We start from the raw sequence: 25,519 nt of genomic DNA, 5'->3' as shown, positions 1-25,519 counted from the left end.
AAGGTGTGAAACGAGGACCAGACCGCAGCTTTAGGCCAGGTCCCCGCTGCAGCCGCCTCTCACCAGCCCCTTACCTCCTCCCTAGCACTCCCTATATCCTTTTCTAGCAATGAAAAAAAAAGCGGAAACGTCAACCTTTAGTCAACTTAGACTAAGATCCTTCTCGAACCCAGTCTACAAGCATTCAACCAGGGGCAATGGAAGAAGGATTGAAACAATTGAGGTTCATTTTCCACACCATTCCTAGAAACAGATAGTAGATAACCAAGGTTGATAATTATCAGGCCGACATCGTGCCGAGATTGCTCTGTCTGAACAAACTTCCTTTTTCACAGTTTTCCACTCAACCTCTTTGAACTGGGTCTTGCTTCAGTAGATCCTGAGAAAGTGGGAGATGCCAGGGTAGTTCCACTGCCCTATTAACAAGATGGGGAACCATATCAGTCTTGGAAAATGAGGTATTATTGCCACCACCTATGCTTTGTCCCTTCTTATCTTTCTCAGGACATTCGCTATAAGCAGGATTGGTTGGTGGGAAAATGAATGCTAGTTCCAAGTTCCAAAGGAAACTTAGAGCGTGTAATTGACTGGCGAAATGGTGGAAGAACCTTGAGCAGAATTTTTCTTCCTTTTTGTTCCGATATGTCGCCATCAGATCTATTTGGGGTTGACCCCAACAAAGTATTAGCTGATGGAATATTTGAGAGTCCAGTTCCCATTCTCTCAGATGGATAATGGTTCAGATTAGGAAATCGGCACCGTGTTCTGGCACCCGGGGATATGACCCAACATAATATTGTGCTCGGCCCAGAGAAGGATTGATGTTCCGCTCCTACTCCAAAGAAGAAGAAAAAAACGGTCAAAGAGATATCTCCTAAGATGAGATGAAGAATTGGATGGCGGTGCACAGCGCAAAAAACTCCCGAACTGGACTGCAGATAACTAGTACAAAACTTTATTAGCATATAAAACCAACAAGGGTGAAAAACCCTTTTATGTGCTAATAACGTTTGGTACCAGTTACCTCCAGTCTTTTGGCCTGGGCACCGCCATTAATTTCTTCATCTGCTTCTATACATGCATTTGGAGCACGCCTACATATTCGTCAAACAACAGGGATCGAGTGAGTACTTTCATTATTTCAATTTACCAAGTGAATTTCCAAACACCTCACCGCCCCGTCAGAGGTGGGAGCCAGGCATAGACTGTCACAAGGGTCGGGACATTTATTTCCGGGTGGCATGGGGAGTCGCACCCTCACATCCCCAGTCGCTCATCCCTTGTCCTCATTCACACAGCACATATCATTCAGTGATGCACGGCATCAACATTACCAAGTGTACTCACTCAGCAAGAAGCTACTTACAAATCCTGATTAATTGTGAAGCCACTTCAGATACACATTGTGAAATGGATTTGCATGCAGTTTTTTAGATGCACGGTCAGTGGAGTTCTTTACATTTTTGCTGTCTAAGATGAGGAGATGGCAGGGAGGCCCTAAAATTGTGTGAACTCAAACACCCCAAGCAATGTCAGTAATACAATCAGTTAAAGAGAGGCTGCGTTGGAGTGTCGTATGTGAGGTTATGCCAGATAATCTTAGCTCTGGGGCTGACATGCGAAGCTGTCCCATATATATGGGGAATGATTATATAAACAAGGATAAGACCAACGTTTTTCATGAAAATGAACGCTAAAATAAATTAGGGACAGTTCGCAGTAAATATTGCCATGGAATAAAAAAAATCTATATCATATAGTTTACACTCTGTTAGTGGTCACAAGCGTGGGAGTAGAAGTCAGGGAATTGGATCGCTGTGAGCAACTACTAACTGGTTACCACAGGTAAGTGGTTAGTATGCGACCTGGGTGCAGACAGGGCGTGGCCAAAGAGCAGGGTGGTAGTAAAGTTTGGTATGTAGTTCACTGAGGGGATCAATGCCAGTGGTATACGTTAATCTGTGCTAGGTCGCTGCGCCCTGGGAAATTCCACGGCACGAGTGTGTAGCTCGCTTATCTGATCTCCAGCAGGGGAGAGAAGGCAGAAGGTAGCTGTAGTGTCACGCAAAGCACTGCTGCACAAAGAGGGTAACAGTGTGGTTGTTAATGCCTTCTAAAAATGCTTGGTATGCAGACTACTAAGTGCTGAGTATCCCGTGATTACTCTAAAGAGTACTAGCGGTGTGCGCATAACTACCAGCGGTGGTTACCGCAATGCAGTATGCAGTATCCCATGGAGGGTGGACACGAGCGGATGCCAGGTGTCGACTGGATAAGTAATTAAAAAGCTTGCCCTACATACATAACCCTACAAGTCAGGGAAGGTAGGAGAAGGGGATGGGAGAGGAAAGTCTGACCACTTATGCTGATCTATCTCTAGGTACGGTCCTGACACCGCTGAGCATCGTAGTACTGCATCTGCGTGAGGTTGGAGGGGCTGTGGTGAGGCCCCGTCACAAGCAGCCTGTTACCAGTGTCTGTGGTGGATGGAGTGTATGACGCGTAATGCGTGAAGTCGGAGTGACGACTACTGTACCGTTGACGTACGTTTCGCTGTCTCAAAAAGGTAAGTCTTCTCCTGGTCCATTCTTGATTTTTGACGTACTTCCCTGTCATGAGGTTGTCGGATCCTAGCCTTATATTTGTGTCCCAAATATGTTCCTTAAAGAAGAAGAAAGCTCTCTTGACGGCGTCTTGCTGTAGGATCTTGGCCAGCTTCCCTGTGCCAATGAAGCTTCGATCTGTGCTCCCCATTCAATCTTGCTGGCATAGGTGGCAATAGTTACCCATGACTCTTCCTGAAGAGAAAATGTGTTTTCTAGGTTCTGCTGATTTTCCCACCATCTTAGATCCCGCTTTGTTAAGGGATAGAGATATATCCTTTGCTGTAAGGATCTTGGATCTTTGTCCCACTGATACAGAAAATGAATTTGAAATGGCTTCATGTGTGGTCTTGCACACTTCACAACGCTTAGGAATTGAGGAGAATCTCCCCAACAAGGGCATACAGTCTCTTGCCGAGACCCGATATGACCGCGTTGTCTTTACAGCTTGTATTGCCAATTGCTGCATTCTGCTGTAGAGTAAATAGACCCTTCCTTGTCTTCCCAAGAAAGTTAGAGACTGGGTTTGGAATTAAATTACTGTACTTTTGTGGATGTTTATTATCCACCCATGTCGTTCCAGAAATACAATCACGCTCTGTGTGCTCTCAGCAGGTCTTCCTGTTGTGATTTTATTAGCAGATCATCTAGGTAGGGATAGCTATGGATTTAAGCTTTCCTGAGCTCGGCGACTAGTGGAACCAACACCTTGGTGAATGTCCTGGAATAAGTCACTAACCTGAATGGAAGAGCGGTTTATTGGTAATGTTTTCTCTTTACCGCAAATCTTAAGTATTTCTGGTGATTTCGTGAAATTGGTATGTGCAGTCTCTTATGTCTAGGTCTCAGGACCAACCAGTCCCCGGCTTGACTTCTTGGATTATCGTGTTCAGAGAAACCATCTTGAAGTTCCTGACGTGCAGAAAAGTATTTACCCTTCTGAGATACCAAACCACTCTCTATTCTTCAGCTGCTTTCCTTATAAGAAAGATTGTGGAAGGCTCTCCTCTGTGAACATGAGCTTTGGCATCTCGGAGGAAAGTTAGACATTGGGATTTCCAAAAATGGTTTAGTTGCGGCTGTTGCACAAATTCTAATTGATATCCTGATCTGACTATCTACAGAACTCCTTTGTCCTCTATTTATTTAAAACTTTTTCTAACGCGCTGCTCACCAAGAAAACTCAGTACTAGAGCACGTGTAGGAATTTAGGATGGACATCTATCCAAGACCTACAACTGGGACCTACAGTACGGAAAACATTTAGGGCAGCGGTCCCCAACCTTTTAATGCCCAACGGCACACTTGAGAGTTTAGGAGAGGGTGGCAGGCACCAACCAATTAATACACGCATGCACACACAATCCCAAAATACATTTACCTTGGCCTTGGGGTTAGGCCTCCATTGCAGCGCCGGTTCCGCTTGCGAATAAAGAAGTTGGGCCTGATTTCCGAGTAGGTCCGACTTCCAGCATGGACTGGCATGCGAGAGAGGCACGCAGCAGCTGTAAGCATCATTGCAGCAAGCTATTCACTGGCAGCCGGCGACCTACCAGTAGCTCACGATTGATGTATCAGAGACCCTTGATCTATGCCGTATTATCAACTGGTTGGCCAGTCAGTTGCAGGCACCCACAAAAGGCTTGGGGGTACACAGCATTGGGGACCCCTGATTTAGGGGAACGACGAGGAAGACCAACAAAGAACGGGAAGACACAAACGGGAGCAGAAAAGCTGGCTGCCAGGGTATTAGGGTCTGTTTGCAATGTTATGTTTAAAAAGGAAGGTTTATAATGCCTTTCTGAACAGATGTAAAGTCTCCTGATTTTTAAAAGCTGCAGAAAACTTATTCCACAGTCTTGGGGCGGTTCTTGAAAAATATCTGCAACCAGCTATACTGAACTTAAACTGAGGCTGAATCAGTTAATGGGCAATGGCAGATCTAAGGGCCCCATTGGAGGCGTTACTAAATAGGCAGTACTACAGGTAAGGGGGGGTGGGGGGGGCTAGTCCATGGATAGCCTTAAAGGTTAGGGTCAAGTTTTTAAAATGAACCCTTTGCTCCACCGGGATCCAGTGCAGATCCCGTAATACTGGGTAGATGTGGTCTCTCCTTGCCGGCTATAAGACGGGCAGTGGCGTTCTGCACCAACTGCAGGGCTTTGGTATTATGTTTCTGGAAACTCATCAGCAGAGAATTTACTAGATCCAGTCTGGAGAGGACCACAGCCGGTGCTACCATCAGTAGATTGGTCTTCCAGAGAAACGACTTAATTTGTCTCAGCCAATTGATTTGGAAGGAACAGTTTATCCCAATATTATGCAATATGAGTATTATCAATGATGTTTCTGTCAGTAATAGCTCCAAGGCTTCTCCCCTTCTCTTTCCTTGGGATGGCAGAGTTATTGATTTTTAGGTTGTTGAAGGCGTTACTCACAGCATCTGTGTGTGCTTGTGGCCCCACCAGGAGCAGCTCGAATTTAGAGGCATTAAGTTATAGCCAATTCAATGCCATCCTATTGAAGATGTCACTAAGGCAATCACTCAGACCATTCACCGTCCGGCATCATCCACATACTGATGGAACTGAATTTGTTTTAGACAAATAATGTCCGCTAGGGTTTTAACATATATATATATTAAATACTATAGATCCGGGAAATGGCAGATCCCTGAGGGACGCCACAAGTCAGTGGAACTGTGTTTGAAGATTCCTCTTTGAGGGAGACTTTCTGACAACAGTCACTAAGAGAGGACTGGAACCAGTCCAGCACTTTACCTCGCAACCCAACATCCAATTTAGGTCTGTTCCGCAAAGTCTGATCAACTGTCGAAGGCGACGCTCAGGTCAAGAAGAATCAGAGCTGTGGCGCCCTCTTTGTCTACTGTGTTGAGTAGGACATCAGTGACATCTATCAGGGTCATCTTATTGCTGTAAGTTTTTCTAAATCCACATTGGTGGGAGTCCAAAAGATTAAACCGGGTTAGGGGGTTCCGGTTGTTAGTTATCCGTGTTCAGTGGACCGAGGGAGGGTTTATTTAATAGCGGTGAGATAAATGCTCCCTTTAATGAGGTGGATAAAAAGCCTGAAGACAATGAGAGGTTTGCAATTTTGATCATTAAAGGGGCCAGTTCTGTAACAGCTTCCTTAATTAGCCAGGCAGGACAAGGGTTCCCTGGACAGCTAGATGGTTTGATCCCTCAGATTGTGATAAGTAGACTGTCCTTCGTGATTGGAAGGTGCTCCACCTAGTTTTAGCCGGTTCGACTGTGGCAATATCAGACTTGTGCATGGACAGTTGTGCGGATTGCGCCAATACGGTCGCGTATGGAGTCAGCCTCCCTTCCAACCGCAAATTGCTGAGCTCCCCTCATTTCATGCGAAATGGCCTTTCCCAAAAGATCCTATTTCTAGGTGGCCACGAAAGAGAATACCTTGTCCCCCTGCCACGTTTGCTGTTGAGCGAAGGGCTTCCCAGGCTGTGAAGTCTGTACTTCTCCGTAAGGAATTCTTTCTTGCTGGGAATTAAAAAAAACCTTCTATTGCTTCACTCCTGGGGAAGGAAAGCACTCTTTCCTCTTGACACCTTGGCTATTACAGCATCCAACTTTCTACCAAACAGAAACGTGCCCTCAAAGGGCAGACAGCAGAGATTGTTTTTAGAGGTAGAATCCTCTACCCAATGCCTCAGCCACGGAGCTCTTCTTGCTGCTACTGAAAGAGTCATGCTTCTTGCAGACAGATGCACCACTAGTGAGATTTCAGCGATGTAGTCAGTCACTCATTTAATCAAAGATAATACAGACAGAATTGAGGCTCTCTTGATGCCCTTTCCCAATGCCTCCTACACGTTGGCTAGCCATATTCGCATGGCTCTGGGGAATGACGTTGTTGCTACCACAGGTTTGCATGGAAGTCCAGCTGCTACAAAGGACTTCCATAGGACACTTTCCATCCTTCGATCCATTGTGTCCCGAAATGAAACCACATCATGCTTAGGTAATGTGGTTTTTCTTGCAATCCGAGTGATTGTTGCTTCCACCTTTTGGAGGGTTATCCCAATTGTTGACTTCTTTGTCAGTGAAGGGGTACATCTTCGTAAATCAATTAGGGGTTACCAATTACTTATCGGGCTGACTCCACTCGGGATCCATCATTTCCTTTATAACCGCACGTACAGGAAAGGTTCTTAATTTCTTCTGAGAGCTGCGGAAAAGCTTACCCTTTTCAGGCGCTCGACCTGTGGGTCTTCCAGCTCCAGCACCTCTCTCATTGCTTTAATTAAAGGATTAACCAGATCCAAATGAAACTCAGAACCTTCATTTAATAACTCATGCTGCGATAAAACCCAGTATTGTTGCAACGCGTCACACTCCTCCGACGAAGATGCTCCTCTCCTGTCCAGGCCTGTTTGGGACATTGACCTCTTGTGGGTTTGCTTAGTCAATAACGTCTTTGTATTGGTGCTATTCACATTACAAGAGTTACATTGAAAGAGTTAATGAGGTAGCTCCCCACTAATCTGGTAAAGGGTAAATAAGTGATATGTAATGTGGTATATTTGATGGTGTCTTACTCTTTCCTTGGTAATGACCAATAAGGTGCAGCGGAGTGAATTCTTGCCAAATCCTCACTCCTACAACCACAGATGCTGGTTCAAAATGTATTCTTCAGCAAGACACCCACCACACAGAAAACATGTTTTACTCGCTTTTGAATCTTCTTCCACATTCATTGAGGGGGAGTTGCCACTGCGTGATCAGCAGCCGAGTCCAACTCCAAGTGTAGAACAGGTAGAGGCGGCACACAGCTCAAGGAGACAGGATCCTGATCAGTACAACAATTCCTTCATTCTACAGGGATAAAAAGGAGGCAGACTCAACTACGCGTTTCGCACCACACAGGGGGCTTTACCACGGGGGGCTTTGCTTAGTCACCTCAGATCTGCCGATTTGACGCTGTGAGAGACTGTATCTTTCATCCAGGACAGGAAAGTGGTCATTGGACTACAAACGATCATCGCGTAGCTTCTTTGCTTAGAGAGCTGGCATATTAGAGAGCTGGCATATTAGATTCCTGACGAAGTCTATTGACGAAACGCGTTTAATCTGAGCCCACGTCCTGCTGAGAGATCCTGGCAACCGGTGACATCACATCCGCCCTTACCACAGTGCACACCGGAAGTGTCGGACGTGAACGAGCACACGCGCCGGAGACTGTATGCCCAGAGGATCTGGATTTCGTACAATTCCCTGTATTGTATTTTAAAATGTGAGTGCATTTGAATTTTGCTATTTCGCTCTAAAATATACTTTTTAGACATACTACACGATAATTACCGTAGTCTTCATCCTTTTTGCATGACATGGAAGGAGATATTACCCCACGGACACAGTAACGTGCTGGAAACCACAACTGAAGGTTGCTCGTTTCAGAGAGAGAAAGAGTCTCTGTACTGCTTGATTTCTGGGGGAAAAGTGTGAGTGCCACTACCTTACAGCCCTACGTATTCCAGATACATATTCACAGGTCACACTATGTTATGTCTTTTCATGACCACGCTGTGAACATTCTGCGCTCCCCTTGCTGTGGAAGTATTACAAGCAACACAAAATCGGGCTTTATTCGCCTCTTTCTTCCTATGAAGTAACGTATCCGTTGCCACTATCAATGTTCCTTCTGGCTGATCCCAGAGGTACCAAGCAAAAATAACACATACAAACTCTTCACTTCACTCCCAAGCACTCTATTTGCATCCTTAAAGTTATCTATGGACCCACCTAGAAGTCTTCGGCAGCGACCCCTTGCCTGATCCAGCTTCTAAACTCTATTCAATGCCCCACAGCAGTTTTCTGATCCTCAAAAACGCGTCAGGGAGATCAGGCACCATTGACTGGTATGGCCCCTTTAAATACAGTGGCATATGACATCAGAGCATCGTGCCGCTTTAAGAGACAATACGCATGAGCGTTCGCATGCTCTGTGACTCACTGCCCCCTGAGCAGCACAGCGGGATCCGTGTGACTTACCTCGTGTTTACACTGCCCCCTGAGCAGCACAGAGGGATCCGTGTGACTTACCTCGTGTTTACACTGCACACATTGCAGGACGCTCCTGTGGGCATTTGCCCGGCCGCAGGGCCTCCGGCTGGCCATTCACAGGGAGAGAGGCTTGAGCTGTACTAACTGAGGTCCTGGTGAGTCCCATTCTAAGACAAATAACTAAACACCCTATTGCTACGCTGTAGGACAGGAAAAAGACTGTTCCACAGTGAGAGGGAGAGCCTTATATACCAGGTGAATGGAAACAAAAGAAAACAGCGCACAACGCCAAATAGTGAAGCAAATTCAACAATATATTATAGAATTAAAAAGGGGGTAATATATCTGCGTACATGAAAAAAGTTGGTAAAAGGCATGTAGTGTGTATCACACTGTTTACCACTCGGCAGCTGTTAACTGTAGAATCGGGTGCTTGCTTCCCTCTGCTGATGCAGCTCAGTTGATTCTGGGGCAGGACGTCAGTCTTTCACTCCCAAGGGGATTTCCCTTCATGCAGCCAGGTTCAGCAGCTGGTACTGGGGCTCGGTGAAATCGCTCCTGCTTCCTGGCCGATATGAAGCTGCTCCTGTACCTCGGCAGGTGTATCCTCTGCACAGAGGTTAAAACGCAGCTTGCTGGGGTGCCCTCAGCGTGCCACGATGCCGCTCCGTCGCAGGACGCTGTGTAATAACGTCACTGTCTACACAGCAGTGGTGGATTCAATAGGGAAGTTTGAACAGTCTTACAAAGTCTCTCACAAGTGTCCAAAACAGCACACAGGATGAAATAAAAACAGGACAGGCCAATACATAGACAAAGGCCAATGTAAGCAGATATAAGGCAATAGAATGTTACATCCAACTAGTTTCGTAGAATTAACTACTTCTTCAGGGAATAATTAGGCCATTACCCAGAGGTCTTAAATACCTCACATAGATACCTTATTGGTCAACCAATTAGGGATAGACCAATCATCTATAATAGGTAATGGTCTGCGTGATAGGGAAGATGTGTAGTTTACTTTTAAAACAACAACTTTATTAACAAAAAAAAAAACAATACCTATTTAATATAAACTTACATATAGACAAAACCTAGCATAAATAATTAAAAACATGCTGGAATAAAAGAAACACAATATTAGTTGACTTAAAATAGACACCATCATTACTTGCATAAAAAGATGTAACTAGAAAAAAGCGTAGGATAAAGAAAGGAAAACAGAGATACAGAGATAAATGATACATCCCCTAGGTACAGAGGGGTGGTGAGCTAAAGATTCAATAAAGTGCCCAAATATCCACATCCTCATTTAACCCCTTAGGGGACATAGTATCTAACTTATGTATCCAATATGTCTCTTTAGAAGACAATGTTTTAACTCTGTTCCCTCCTCTTCTATTTACAGGAATCAACTGAATCCCCTTAAAAGTGAGACCTGACGGATCTTTATTATGGTGTATCAGGAAGTGTCTAGATACACTATGTTTTTCAAAACCATTTTTAATATTTCTGACATGTTCCTGAATCCGAACTTTAAGGCTGCGTTTGGTTCTGCCTACATATTGATACCCACACGCACATTCCAATAGGTATACAATATGTGTAGAGGTACATAGAATAAAGTCATCAATATTAAAAACTTCCTTCGTTACTTGTGAATAAAAAGTGTGTTTGTCAGGATGTTGGTATTTACAAATCGTGCAATTACCACAGATATAGTTGCCTTTTGGTTTAGGCCCTAGCCAGTTCTTTTTCGATGTAGTATTGCTCTTACTTATAAAAACATCACTAGGAGCTAACAAGTTTTTGATATTTTTTGCTCTCCTGTAAATAAACCGTGGTTTGACGTCAAGATGTGATCCCAAAATGGGATCATTGCACAATATACCCCAGTGTTTGTTAAAAACCTTTTCAATGTCTCTATGAACCGAATTAAAGTCTGTAATGAAAGCCACATTAAGAGTGTCCTTTTTTGTGTTTTGACCTTCTTTATTTTTAATCGTGGATCTATTTTGAACTAACATATCCTTACGATCCATATTACGTACCCTTATGATCTCTCTTTCTAGAAGTTCCTTAGGATATCCCCTCTCTCTAAATCTCCAAAATAATTTGTTAGCCTGTTGGTTGAAAACCTCTAAACTACTACAGTTACGTCTGAGTCTCACAAATTGCCCCCCTGGTATGTTGTTTATCCATGTCTTTTTGTGATTACTATTCGCCATCAGCACATTGCTGGTATCCACTCCTTAAAGAAGGTCTCAGTCTCCACGGTGCCATCCATTTTGGAAGTTAATCTTAAGTCCAAAAAGTCTATCTGGGTGGCATCCACCTTGTGTGTGAACTCAAGGTTGTAGTCATTCCTATAAAGGTTGGCTACAAATGCACTGGCTGAATCGTAATCACCATCCCACACACACAGGATGTCGTCTATGTAGCGTCTCCACACAACGACATTCCTGTGGTATGGTTGGTCGGGCATGATAAACTGAGACTCCTACCTTCCCACGTACAGGTTTGCGAAGCTGGGGGCAAACCTAGTACCCATTGCAGTTCCGCAAACCTGTAGGTAGAAAGTGGAGAGAAACAGAAAATAATTATGTTTCAATATGAAACTGATAGACTCTAGAATAAATTCCCTATTTAATGGATGCAGATCAGAGTCTGATTCCAGAAAGGAATTAACAGCATCCAACCCTTTCTGGTGAGGTATATTATACTATACTAATATACCTCACCAGAAAGGGTTGGATGCTGTTAATTCCTTTCTGGAATCAGACTCTGATCTGCATCCATTAAATAGGGAATTTATTCTAGAGTCTATCAGTTTCATATTGAAACATAATTATTTTCTGTTTCTCTCCACTTTCTACCTACAGGTTTGCGGAACTGCAATGGGTACTAGGTTTGCCCCCAGCTTCGCAAACCTGTACGTGGGAAGGTGGGAGTCTCAGTTTATCATGCCCGACCAACCATACCACAGGAATGTCGTTGTGTGGAGACGCTACATAGATGACATCCTGTGTGTGTGGGATGGTGATTACGATTCAGCCAGTGCATTTGTAGCCAACCTTAATAGGAATGACTACAACCTTGAGTTCACACACAAGGTGGATGCCACCCAGATAGACTTTTTGAACTTAAGATTAACTTCCAAAATGGATGGCACCGTGGAGACTGAGACCTTCTTTAAGGAGGTGGATACCAACAATGTGCTGATGGCGAATAGTAATCACAAAAAGACATGGATAAACAACATACCAGGGGGGCAATTTGTGAGACTCAGACGTAACTGTAGTAGTTTAGAGGTTTTCAACCAACAGGCTAACAAATTATTTTGGAGATTTAGAGAGAGGGGATATCCTAAGGAACTTCTAGAAAGAGAGATCATAAGGGTACGTAATATGGATCGTAAGGATATGTTAGTTCAAAATAGATCCACGATTAAAAATAAAGAAGGTCAAAACACAAAAAAGGACACTCTTAATGTGGCTTTCATTACAGACTTTAATTCGGTTCATAGAGACATTGAAAAGGTTTTTAACAAACACTGGGGTATATTGTGCAATGATCCCATTTTGGGATCACATCTTGACGTCAAACCACGGTTTATTTACAGGAGAGCAAAAAATATCAAAAACTTGTTAGCTCCTAGTGATGTTTTTATAAGTAAGAGCAATACTACATTGAAAAAGAACTGGCTAGGGCCTAAACCAAAAGGCAACTATATCTGTGGTAATTGCACGATTTGTAAATACCAACATCCTGACAAACACACTTTTTATTCACAAGTAACGAAGGAAGTTTTTAATATTGATGACTTTATTCTATGTACCTCTACACATATTGTATACCTATTGGAATGTGCGTGTGGGTATCAATATGTAGGCAGAACCAAACGCAGCCTTAAAGTTCGGATTCAGGAACATGTCAGAAATATTAAAAATGGTTTTGAAAAACATAGTGTATCTAGACACTTCCTGATACACCATAATAAAGATCCGTCAGGTCTCACTTTTAAGGGGATTCAGTTGATTCCTGTAAATAGAAGAGGAGGGGACAGAGTTAAAACATTGTCTTCTAAAGAGACATATTGGATACATAAGTTAGATACTATGTCCCCTAAGGGGTTAAATGAGGATGTGGATATTTGGGCACTTTATTGAATCTTTAGCTCACCACCCCTCTGTACCTAGGGGATGTATCATTTATCTCTGTATCTCTGTTTTCCGTTCTTTATCCTACGCTTTTTTCTAGTTACATCTTTTTATGCAAGTAATGATGGTGTCTATTTTAAGTCGACTAATATTGTGTTTCTTTTATTCCAGCATGTTTTTAATTATTTATGCTAGGTTTTGTCTATATGTAAGTTTATATTAAATAGGTATTGTTTTTTTTTTTTTGTTTTTTTGTTAATAAAGTTGTTGTTTTAAAAGTAAACTACACATCTTCCCTATCACGCAGACCATTACCTATTATAGATGATTGGTCTATCCCTAATTGGTTGACCAATAAGGTATCTATGTGAGGTATTTAAGACCTCTGGGTAATGGCCTAATTATTCCCTGAAGAAGTAGTTAATTCTACGAAACTAGTTGGATGTAACATTCTATTGCCTTATATCTGCTTACATTGGCCTTTGTCTATGTATTGGCCTGTCCTGTTTTTATTTCATCCTGTGTGCTGTTTTGGACACTTGTGAGAGACTTTGTAAGACTGTTCAAACTTCCCTATTGAATCCACCACTGCTGTGTAGACAGTGACGTCATTACACAGCGTCCCGCGACGGAGCGGCATCGTGGCACGCTGAGGGCACCCCAGCAAGCTGCGTTTTAACCTCTGTGCAGAGGATACACCTGCCGAGGTACAGGAGCAGCTTCATATCGGCCAGGAAGCAGGAGCGATTTCACTGAGCCCCAGTACCAGCTGCTGAACCTGGCTGCATGAAGGGAAATCCCCTTGGGAGTGAAAGACTGACGTCCTGCCCCAGAATCAACTGAGCTGCATCAGCAGAGGGAAGCAAGCACCCGATTCTACAGTTAACAGCTGCCGAGTGGTAAACAGTGTGATACACACTACATGCCTTTTACCAACTTTTTTCATGTACGCAGATATATTACCCCCTTTTTAATTCTATAATATATTGTTGAATTTGCTTCACTATTTGGCGTTGTGAGCTGTTTTCTTTTGTTTCCATTCTCTTAGTGTGTGTGGGGTGCTGAGCCACCCCTGCGTTTACAGCTGCAGACGCCATTATCCCCAACACGGTTATGTGGCACTTATTATTTAATGTATAATTATCTCACTGTGGGAGTTGTGGTTTAATTTTTTATAAATTTTTTATCACTAAATTGATGGTATAGTCACTGCACTGTATATATTTATACATTTAAACTTTATAGGTAGTTAGGTAGTAGCGCACAGTTTTGTTTTTTGTTATATACCAGGTGCCTGCAGAAGAGTTTCCTGTCTTACCGGGCTGAGGCTAAAGCAATTAGTACCCACTGCCATGTGGGGAACTGGAAAATGCAGATACATGGAACAAAGGGTATTCAAGACCAGGCTGAATGAAGACATAAAGACAGTAAAATGTAACAGTGCCCAGCAGCCCTCACCTCTCCGGTCAGCAGGTGAATGATCTTGTTGGTGAGTTCCAGGATCTTCTCAGACATCCGCTTCTTGTCATTGCTTCTCTCGTGTATCAGGGAGTTAGTTGGATGATCCATGTCGGGTCTCTGGGACCTGCAGAATCCTTCTGGCACACAGGGCCTGCTGCTGTCTGTGATACGGTCACCGTGCTTCTTCACAACTATACAATCCTACATACAGAGACACAGTAATAAATATCCCTGTGCAGAGTAAGAGACACACGTGGATATGTGTCATATTCCTGCAGATTTGATGCTTATCAGTGAGAGGGACAAATCTCGTGTCACCAGCTCTATACTCACGTAATCTATTCAGTGGCCTCCCCACCTATTCTGTCTATTGTATCACTGACTTTACTGCACCACACTCACTGACCCCACTGTGCCAATATGAGCACAAAGACCATGTATTGTAAAAACATCACATTACACATAATATGTAATCATTACAGGACTTGTGATATTCTGTGGTTATTACAGAATAATGTTACACTGGTACAATACATCTATTAATACATATTAATGCTCTGCGGGTCCCAGCTGTAGTGAGAGAGATAAGAGTGATGTCATTGTGACAGTCACCAGCAGCTCTCACCTCTCCGGTCAGCAGGTAGACAATCTCCAGGGTGTGATCCAAGATCTTCTCAGTCATCGGCTTGTTGTCCTTGTTCATGATCAGTGAGTTAGTCAGATGCTCCGAGAATGGTCTCTGGTCCGTGTGGAAGTGTCTCACCCCGTGGTGACCTCTGCAGTTACTGGAATATATTGTACTTGTATTTCACAGCAATATCATCCTACACATGGGGAGAGAGAGAGAGGGATGTATATATCACCCTGCAGTGACAGAAAAGGATACAATGGGATAAGTGTCCCTCCTGTCTGTGTCACCCTGCAGTGGGAGGGACAGATGTGAGGGATTGTGTGTCCTGTCTGTGTCACCCAGCAGTGGGAGGGACAGATGTGAGGGACTGTAGGTCCTGTCTGTGTCACCCTGCAGTGGGAGGGACAGATGTGAGGGGCTGTGTGTCCTGTCTGTGTCCCCCTGCAGTGGGAGGGACAGATGTGAGGGGCTGTGTGTCCTGTCTGTGTCCCCCTGCAGTGGGAGGGACAGATGTGAGGGACTGTGTGTCCTGTCTGTGTCCCCCTGCAGTGGGAGGGACAGATGTGAGGGGCTGTGTGTCCTGTCTGTGTCTCCCTGCAGTGGGAGGGACAGATGTGAGGGGCTGTGTGTCCTGTCTGTGTCCCCCTGCAGTGGGAGGGACAGATGTGAGGGGCTGTGTGTCCTGTCTGTGTCACACTGCAGTGGGAGGGACAGATGTGAGGGGCTGTGTGTCCTGTCTGTGACACCCTGCAGTGGGAGGGACAGGTGTGAGAGACTGTGGGTCCTGTCTGTGTCCCCCTGCAGTGGGAGGAACAGATGTGAGGGGCTGTGTGTCCTGTCTGTGTCCCCCTGCAGTGGGAGGGACAGATGTGAGGGGCTGTGTGTCCTGTCTGTGTCACACTGCAGTGGGAGGGACAGATGTGAGGGGCTGTGTGTCCTGTCTGTGACACCCTGCAGTGGGAGGGACAGATGTGAGGGACTGTCGGACCTGTCTGTGTTACCCTGCAGTGGGAGGGACAGATGTGAGGGACTGTGGGACCTGTCTGTGTCACCCAGCAGTGGGAGGGACAGATGTGAGGGGCTGTGTGTCCTGTCTGTGACACCCTGCAGTGGGAGGGACAGATGTGAGGGACTGTGGGACCTGTCTGTGTTACCCTGCAGTGGGAGGGACAGATGTGAGGGACTGTGGGACCTGTCTGTGTCACCCAGCAGTGGGAGGGACAGATGTGAGGGGTTGTGTGTCCTGTCTGTGTCACCTTGCAGTGGGAGGGACAGATGTGAGGGACTGTGGGACCTGTCTGTGTCACCCAGCAGTGGGAGGGACAGATGTGAGGGGCTGTGTGTCCTGTCTGTGTCACCCTGCAGTGGGAGGGACAGATGTGAGGGATTGTGTGTCCTGTCTGTGTCACCCTGCAGTGGGAGGGACAGATGTGAGGGGCTGTGTGTCCTGTCTGTGTCACTGTGCAGTGGGAGGGACAGATGTGAGGGACTGTGTGTCCTGTCTGTGTCCCCCTGCAGTGGGAGGGACAGATGTGAGGGGCTGTGTGTCCTGTCTGTGTCACCCTGCAGTGGGAGGGACAGATGTGAGGGATTGTGTGTCCTGTCTGTGTCACCCTGCACTGGGAGGGACAGATGTGAGGGATTGTGTGTCCTGTCTGTGTCCCCCTGCAGTGGGAGGGACAGATGTGAGGGGCTGTGTGTCCTGTCTGTGTCACCCTGCAGTGGGAGGGACAGATGTGAGGGATTGTGTGTCCTGTCTGTGTCACCCTGCACTGGGAGGGACAGATGTGAGGGGCTGTGTGTCCTGTCTGTGTCACCCTGCAGTGGGAGGGACAGATGTGAGGGATTGTGTGTCCTGTCTGTGTCACCCTGCAGTGGGAGGGACAGATGTGAGGGATTGTGTGTCCTGTCTGTGTCACCATGCAGTGGGAGGGACAGATGTGAGGGGCTGTGTGTCCTGCCTGTGTCACCCTGCAGTGGGAGGGACAGATGTGAGGGGCTGTGTGTCCTGCCTGTGTCCCCCTGCAGTGGGAGGGACAGATGTGAGGGGCTGTGGGGCCTGTCTGTGTCCCCCTGCAGTGGGAGGGACAGATGTGATGGGCCGTGTGTCCTGTCTGTGTCACCCTGCAGTGGGAGGGACAGATGTGAGGGATTGTGTGTCCTGTCTGTGTCACTGTGCAGTGGGAGGGACAGACGTGAGGGGCTGTGTGTCCTGTCTGTGTCCCCCTGCAGTGGGAGGGACAGATGTGAGGGACTGTGTGTCCTGTCTGTGTCCCCCTGCAGTGGGAGGGACAGATGTGAGGGACAGTGGGCCCTTTCTGTCTGTGCAGTGGCATAACTACATTTTCTGGGCCCCCCTGAAAAATCTTAAAAGGGCCCCGTAAACAAAAATCATTTCGTTTCTACCGGGGTCCCCATGTCTGCCGTCTTGCGAGCACCCCCCCCCCATCCCCCCTCCACCCCCCACACACACACACCTCTCACACACCTTGCTCTCAGCCCCGTCTCTCATCTTCAGTCCCCCCCTCTTCCTCACCCCTCTCATCCTCGTACTCACCCACCCCCTTACTGCCCCTCTCTCATCCACTTTGACTCTTACTCCCTCTCTCTCTCACTCACTCTTCCCCCCTCCTCTCCCCCTCATACAACCCCACTCCTCACTCAACTTCCCCTCTCCCAACACACACTCAATCCCCCTCACACACACACACCATTCTCCCCCCCTCCCACCCCCCACACACACGTGTGTCCACAGGGACTAGATAAACCTCCTTGGATGGACATTATGATTAAGCTGCCAAAGGGGTCAGGGGACCTTGAAACGTTGCTCTATTGTGCACATACTGTATAATAGGGTTTGTCTGCTAACGTGTCCTCTCCCTGTGTGTGTGCTAACGTGTCCTCTCCCTGTGTGTGTGCCAACGTGTCCTCTCCCTGTGTGTGTGCTAACGTGTCCTCTCCCTGTGTGTGTGCTAACGTGTCCTCTCCGTGTGTGTGCTAACGTGTCCTCTTCCTGTGTGTGTGCTAACGTGTCCTCTCCCTGTGTGTGCTAACGTGTCCTCTCCGTGTGTGTGCCAATGTGTCCTCTCCCTGTGTGTGCCAACGTGTCCTCTCCCTGTGTGTGTGCCAACGTGTCCTCTCCCTGTGTGTGTGCTAACGTGTCCTCTCCCTGTGTGTGCCAACGTGTCCTCTCCCTGTGTGTGCTAACGTGTCCTCTCCCTGTGTGTGTGCCAACGTGTCCTCTCCCTGTGTGTGTGCTAACGTGTCCTCTCCGTGTGTGTGCCAACGTGTCCTCTCCCTGTGTGTGTGTGTGCTAACGTGTCCTCTCCCTGTGTGTGTGTGCTAATGTGTCCTCTCCCTGTGTGTGTGCTAACGTGTCCTCTCCGTGTGTGTGTGCTAATGTGTCCTCTCCCTGTGTGTGCGCCAACGTGTCCTCTCCCTGTGTATGTGCCAACGTGTCCTCTCCGTGTGTGTGCCAACGTGTCCTCTCCGTGTGTGTGCCAACGTGTCCTCTCCGTGTGTGTGCCAACGTGTCCTCTCCCTGTGTGTGTGCGCCAACGTGTCCTCTCCCTGTGTGTGTGCGCTAACGTGTCCTCTCCCTGTGTATGTGCCAACGTGTCCTCTCCCTGTGTGTGTGCCAACGTGTCCTCTCCCTGTGGGTGTGCCAAAGTGTCCTCTCCCTGTGTGTGTGTGTGCTAACGTGTCCTCTCCCTGTGTGTGTGTGCTAATGTGTCCTCTCCCTGTGTGTGTGCCAACGTGTCCTCTCCCTGTGTGTGTGCTAACGTGTCCTCTCCCTGTGTGTGTGTGCTAACGTGTCCTCTCCCTGTGTGTGTGTGCTAACGTGTCCTCTCCCTGTGTGTGTGTGCTAACGTGTCCTCTCCCTGTGTGTGTGCTAACGTGTCCTCTCCCTGTGTGTGTGCTAACGTGTCCTCTCCCTGTGTGTGCTAACGTGTCCTCTCCCTGTGTGTGCTAACGTGTCCTCTCCCTGTGTGTGCTAACGTGTCCTCTCCCTGTGTGTGTGCTAACGTGTCCTCTCCGTGTGTGCCAACGTGTCCTCTCCCTGTGTGTGCTAACGTGTCCTCTCCCTGTGTGTGTGCTAACGTGTCCTCTCCCTGTGTGTGTGCTAACGTGTCCTCTCCCTGTGTGTGTGCTAACGTGTCCTCTCCGTGTGTGTGCTAACGTGTCCTCTTCCTATGTGTGTGCTAACGTGTCCTCTCCCTGTGTGTGCTAACGTGTCCTCTCCGTGTGTGTGCCAATGTGTCCTCTCCCTGTGTGTGCCAACGTGTCCTCTCCGTGTGTGTGCCAACGTGTCCTCTCCCTGTGTGTGTGCTAACGTGTCCTCTCCCTGTGTGTGTGCTAACGTGTCCTCTCCGTGTGTGTGCTAACGTGTTCCTCTCCCTGTGTGTGTGCAAACGTGTCCTCTCCCTGTGTGTGTGCTAACGTGTCCTCTCCCTGTGTGTGCCAACGTGTCCTCTCCGTGTGTGTGCTAACGTGTCCTCTCCGTGTGTGTGCCAACGTGTCCTCTCCGTGTGTGTGCTAACGTGTCCTCTCCCTGTGTGTGCCAACGTGTCCTCTCCCTGTGTGTGCGCTAACGTGTCCTCTCCCTGTGTGTGCGCTAACGTGTCCTCTCCCTGTGTGTGCGCTAACGTGTCCTCTCCCTGTGTGTGCGCTAACGTGTCCTCTCCCTGTGTGTGCGCTAACGTGTCCTCCCTGTGTGTGTGCTAACGTGTCCTCTCCCTGTGTGTGCTAACGTGTCCTCTCCGTGTGTGTGCTAACGTGTCCTCTCCCTGTGTGTGCGCTAACGTGTCCTCTCCCTGTGTGTGTGCTAATGTGTCCTCTACCTGTGTGTGCTAACGTGTCCTCTCCCTGTGTGTGTGCCAACGTGTCCTCTCCCTGTGTGTGTGCTAACGTGTCCTCTCCCTGTGTGTGCTAACGTGTCCTCTCCCTGTGTGTGTGCCAACATGTCCTCGCCCTGTGTGTGCTAACGTGTCCTCGCCCTGTGTGTGCTAACGTGTCCTCTCCCTGTGTGTGCTAACGTGTCCTCTCCCTGTGTGTGTGTGCCAACGTGTCCTCTCCCTGTGTGTGTGTGCTAACGTGTCCTCACCCTGTGTGTGTGCTAACGTGTCCTCTCCCTGTGTGTGCTAACGTGTCCTCTCCCTGTGTGTGCTAACGTGTCCTCTCCCTGTGTGTGTGCTAACGTGTCATCTCCCTGTGTGTGCCAACGTGTCCTCTCCCTTTGTGTGTGCTGATGTTTTCTGTATGGCTTTTTTGATACATTAAAGAAGATACTTGGTGTGACCAAAAGTATAACATACGTCCGTCATTATTATTATTTGTGAGTGCTGATCCCGTTTGGTTTTGGTATAGCTGCATGCATCTTGAGGTGTGGGTGCAGGATTATAGCACCTCCAGCTGAATTGCGTTAACAGGGCGAGTGCGAGTTCATTCCATCTTTTTATGCTTTGTGCACTTGTGACGAAGGTTTCACTGGAAACCAAAACGTCGATCACCACATTAAATATTTCTTGAATGAAAGTCCCAAGACTGCTGGATCTATTTTTGATTGATGCACATACATCCACACCCGTGGCACCTGGGGTGGTAACTACAGTTGTGTGAAAAAGAAATTACTCCCTCTTTGAATTCCATGGTTTTACATATAAGGACATAATAACAATTATCTGTTCCTTAGCAGGTCTAAAAATTAGGTAAAGAACTTCCGGTATGGCGCCAGGGCTGTGAGGACGCACTGAGAAGAGCTCCGCTGGCCCGCCGGGGAAAACCGCTGTAACCGCGAGAAAATAGCCGGCAAAAATCAGTCAGAATTTAAAGGGACAGGCACCCCAACAAGCGGAGGCACCTGCATGGAGAAATATCTCTCCAAAACTGCACAGATGGCCCCAAAACAGCAGCAACAGCGCCAGGACAAGGGAGAGAGAAGGAGAGAGACACAGAAAATGGCCGACAGCCACGAGGCTCAGGCAGGAGAATCCAGCCAGAACGGGGAAGCAGACAAGCAGGCACAAACAAGGTCAGAGCATGAAAGTATTGCAAAGGCTGTAGCAAGAGAAATTCTCCCCCAATTTGATAAAAAAATTGACAAAATAAAAACATCCATAGAAGAGCTGAAAAATGAGCTGTCAGCACACACCTCAAGAGTGGAAGAGGCTGAAACAAGAATTAGCACTATGGAGGACGAAATGTCTGACGTGCATCAAGCACTAGAAACAATGCGGAAAAAAAACTGCATATTAGAGGAAAAAGTAGACGACCTTGAAAACCGGTCCCGACGAAACAATATAAGACTGATAGGAGTACCTGAATCAATAAAACAGCACCAGCTCATAGAGTTCTGCGAGAAATGGATCCCAGAACATCTTGGACTATCCGCAGACAATGCAATAAAGATAGAGAGAGCGCACAGAATGGGTGCTGCAAGACAAGACCAAGAAACTAAACCTAGAGCAATAATAGCAAAGATTCTCAACTTTGATGACAAAGTCAGAATTATCAAAGCTTTCAAGGAGACGGACCAACTGACATTTGAGAACAAGAGAATAATGATTTTTCAGGACTATTCGGCCACGGTCTCACAAAAAAGGAGAGAATTTAGCAGGGTATGCACCACTCTCTACAAGCAAAAACGGAAATTCGCATTGATTTACCCAGCAACTCTAAAAATATACACCGACACAGGGGTGAAAACCTTCACATCCCACGACCTGGCGGAAAAGTACGTGACAAAGACGACAATCCCCAGGAACGCAGAGGAGGACCGGAATGACACAAGAGACGATGACCGCTAAAGTGGACAGATGCAGAGCCCAAGATTACATTTTACTTGAAAGAGACTGAATTAAGACATTTGTCCCGTGTCCCATGATAAAAGATAAAAAAAAAAAAAAAAAGTGAATGTATGGGGGTGTGCAAGAACATAAGCATAAGTGTGGCCCAAGAAGGGGTATGAACAAGCATAGAGTGAGTGACAGTACATAGGGATATATATAGATATCTGAATGTGTAACTGATATTAACCCGCAAAGGAATGCTGGCTGGAATGGATGCAAGGGAGTGACCAAACCGGGAGGGGGGGGGAGATAGAAAGATACAACAGGGGAGGGAGAGACAAGAACGCCTCAGGCAAGAGAATGGAGGGGGGGGGGGGAAAGAGGGAAGGGGAGGAAAGGGACACGAGGGGGATGAGAGGGGGGGGAGAGAGGGGGAGTGGAGAGAAGGGGGGAGGAGAGAAGAGAGAGGGAGGAGGGAGGGGGGGGAGGATGATGAAGAAAGGGAGGGGCAAGCGAAAAAGAAAGAGAGGTCAAAACAAAAAAGCATAAAAACATAACAATGTGATTGTGATTGTCATGCAATAACCTGAAAGTTCTTTTTTTTATCCTATTGTGTTCTTATTGAGTTAAACCTACAGTAGACTCCTGGTATCGCAACGGGGAGAAAGCAGCATAGTCAGAACAAGAAGAGATAAAGACAGATAACGGACAGAAACAGACAACCTAACAGCAAGAAAATAACCGATCCCCAAGGGGGACAGAGACGGGCAACCACGACACTGATGTAAGGTATACAGCTACACAACCACATGAACATACAAACAATGAGACCAAGAGAATAGCGGGAAGGAGGGCGCACACACACACACATGCCACAACAATAGAAGCACTCATAACATCAGCAAGAAACGTAAGGAGACGAACAAGAGGGAAACATAGACATACAGACACCTTAATATACGGCCAAAGATAGGAAGAAACAAGGACAAAATAGCCAAGGGACAGGGACACAACAACAAAACCGAAATAAAAGAATAAAACAAAAAATGACACACAACAGAACAAAAAAAAAAAAAAAAAAAAACTATACGAAAATAGCCTAAAGAGAAAAAAAACAAATACAAAATAAAATAGTAAATATACCCCCCGGCGGGGACAAGGAGACTAAAGTGCATACACAAGGAGACACACAAGAGGGTAGAAAGTACACCTCTGGAAAAAAGTGAAGTCCAGAAAAGAAAGGAAAGTTAAAAGTTTAAACAGTTAAAAGGTTAAAAAAAGTTAGAAGTTCTAATACAGAAAAGCAGGCAGAGATCATGTTGACAAGCCAGGCTAACAAAAACATAAAAGAGTGTTGGGAACAAGTAGAAAAGAGAGAAAAAACCCAGAATATCATAATTAACAGGAAACAAGAGAAAGCAAACGATGACATACATAGAGGACACAGAACAGACTTAGACACAAAATGCATACTCGAATAATAACATGGAATGTGAAAGGGCTTAACAACCCAATAAAACGCAAAAAAGTATTAAGCTACCTAAAAAAACAAAAAGCAGACATAGCATTCCTGCAGGAGACGCATCTAAATTCAAAAGAAAGCAATAAACTACAAAGAGATTGGGTAGGACACAGCATTTTCTCCCCGGCAATAGGAAAAAAAGCAGGAGTGGCCATACTCATAAATAAAAATCTCCCCCTAGAAATAATCAACACAGAGAGAGACAGTGAGGGAAGATTCATAGTAGCAGAGGTCAGAAGTGGAGGAATAGACTACCTCCTAGGAAATGTCTATGGACCAAATGACCATAAGACGGAGTTTTTCCAAGAAACTATAAACAAGATACTAAAATACAAACATAGAAACCTAATACTGGGGGGGGACTGGAACGCAATACAGGACAAGTTCCTAGACAGATCAAATCACAACGATAGCATGCCCAAAGACAGCGCCCAAACCAAAAATATGGAATTGATTAAAACAGCACTAGGGATAGTAGACGGATGGAGAACGCTCAACCCACTGGAGAGGGACTTCTCCTTCTACTCCAATGCACATAATTCATTTTCACGAATCGACGCAATATTACTAACACCGAACCTACTAAACAAAATAACACACATAGACATGGGAGAGATAATTATATCTGACCACGCAATGGTACGCCTAGATCTAGATATGGGACTGGGCAGAGCAAGCCCAAACACCTGGAGATTCCCAAATTACCTAAGCAATAACGAAGACTTTGTGAACTACTTAAGGAGAGCCTGGGAGAGATTTGACAACACAAACCAAGAACACAGAGCAAACCCCATACTCTACTGGGAAACATCAAAAGCGGTAATTAGAGGGGACATTATGGCATATGTATCCAGAAGAAAGAAACAGGCAACACAGGAATTCTGTAAGGCCAGTAAAGAACTAAGCGAGGCATTCAAAATATTCAAAACAGACCCAACACCCCAAAACAAAGAAAACTATAGCCAGAAAAAATCCACATGTGAGGTATGGCTAGAAAAAAAAGAACTAGGGAAAAAATCAGTAAAAGAAGCCAAATTTTTCCGACACGGTAATAAGACGGGTAGACTCCTGGGAAATCTTATGCGTAACTACAGGCCAACTGCGCCCATCACTAAAATATATGATAAGACAGAGATAATCACAGAAGCAAAAAAAACAAACGAGGTGTTCAAAGAATACTACAGCAAACTGTATAGGGACGGACAAATAAATACAGAAGCAAGAGATATATTTTTTAAAGATATTAAAATACCTAAAGTAAGTCAAGAAGAAATAGATAGTTTAAACTCCCCTATCACTCAAAAAGAGATAAAGGACACAATCCAAAACCTAAAAAACTGCAAGGCCCCAGGTCCAGATGGCATGTCAGGGGAATACTACAAACTCCTAAAAGAAAACTTGATAGAACCATTACAACATCTATATCACAAAGCCCTTAAAGACGCCACGTTTATGCAAACAAGTGAAACAGCCCACATAATGCTAATACACAAACAGGGCAAGGACCCCCTAAGACCAGAATCGTATAGACCAATATCACTGATCAATCAAGACGCAAAAATATTCACCAAAATTATGGCAGATAGGTTAGCGAACATTCTTCCATCCTTGATACACCCTGACCAGTCGGGATTTGTCAAAGGAAGATCCGCAGTGAAAAACATCAGAAAAGTACTAGCGGCAATAGAGTGGGTCAGACTACACAAGATAGAGAATACAGCCCTAGTAACAATCGATGCCGAGAAAGCATTCGATAACATAATGTGGGAACATGTGTTCTTTGTGATAGATAAATTTGGATTCAAGGGAAACTTTAATAACATGTTAAAGGCAATGTACAATACCCCAAAGGCTAGAATAATAGCAGCAGGACACCTATCAAGCCCATTCCAACTATACAGAGGGACACGCCAGGGGTGCCCGTTGTCACCCCTGCTGTTCAATCTAGCTATAGAGCCTCTGGCTATCTACCTGAGACAAATGAAAGACTTTAAGGGGATAAAGATAAACAAAACAGAATTGAAACTATCAATGTTCGCTGACGACATACTAATGTTCATGACTAACCCAGACGAATCAATCAAAAAGGTCCTACAACAAATAGAGACATTCGGGTCATTCGCAGGCTTTAAAATAAATATATCTAAAACAGAAATGATGTACATCAAAAAAAACCCAGATACTAGGACACCATATAATTTCCCTATAAAAGTAACAAAAAAACCCATCAGATACCTAGGGATAATGCTGGAGGCAGAAATTTCCAGACTATACGAGAATAATTTTAAACCTATCATAAAAAAAATAGTA

The 25,519-nt window shown here is 45.8% G+C and overlaps 2 protein-coding genes across 2 annotated transcripts in view; both read right to left on the bottom strand.

Annotated features, from left to right (window-relative positions):
• The window catches only part of LOC142468142 (uncharacterized), a 493,482-nt gene that overhangs the window by 414,854 nt on the left and 53,109 nt on the right, over positions 1-25,519 (bottom strand). The window lies entirely within an intron of this gene.
• LOC142468299 (uncharacterized) overlaps positions 1-25,519 on the bottom strand; it is a 181,412-nt gene that overhangs the window by 119,415 nt on the left and 36,478 nt on the right. Inside the window, 2 exon segments of the mRNA XM_075574709.1 lie at positions 14,266-14,469; positions 14,894-15,092. Of these exon segments, the coding sequence (XP_075430824.1) occupies positions 14,266-14,469; positions 14,894-14,971 (282 nt within the window). The 5' untranslated portion in view covers positions 14,972-15,092.

The sequence above is a fragment of the Ascaphus truei genome, chromosome 1 (assembly GCF_040206685.1).
Source record: "Ascaphus truei isolate aAscTru1 chromosome 1, aAscTru1.hap1, whole genome shotgun sequence".
NCBI classification, from domain to species: domain Eukaryota; kingdom Metazoa; phylum Chordata; class Amphibia; order Anura; family Ascaphidae; genus Ascaphus; species Ascaphus truei.
The sequence above is the reverse complement of the archived record's forward strand: the minus strand, read 5'-3'. Positions and strand labels throughout refer to the sequence as shown.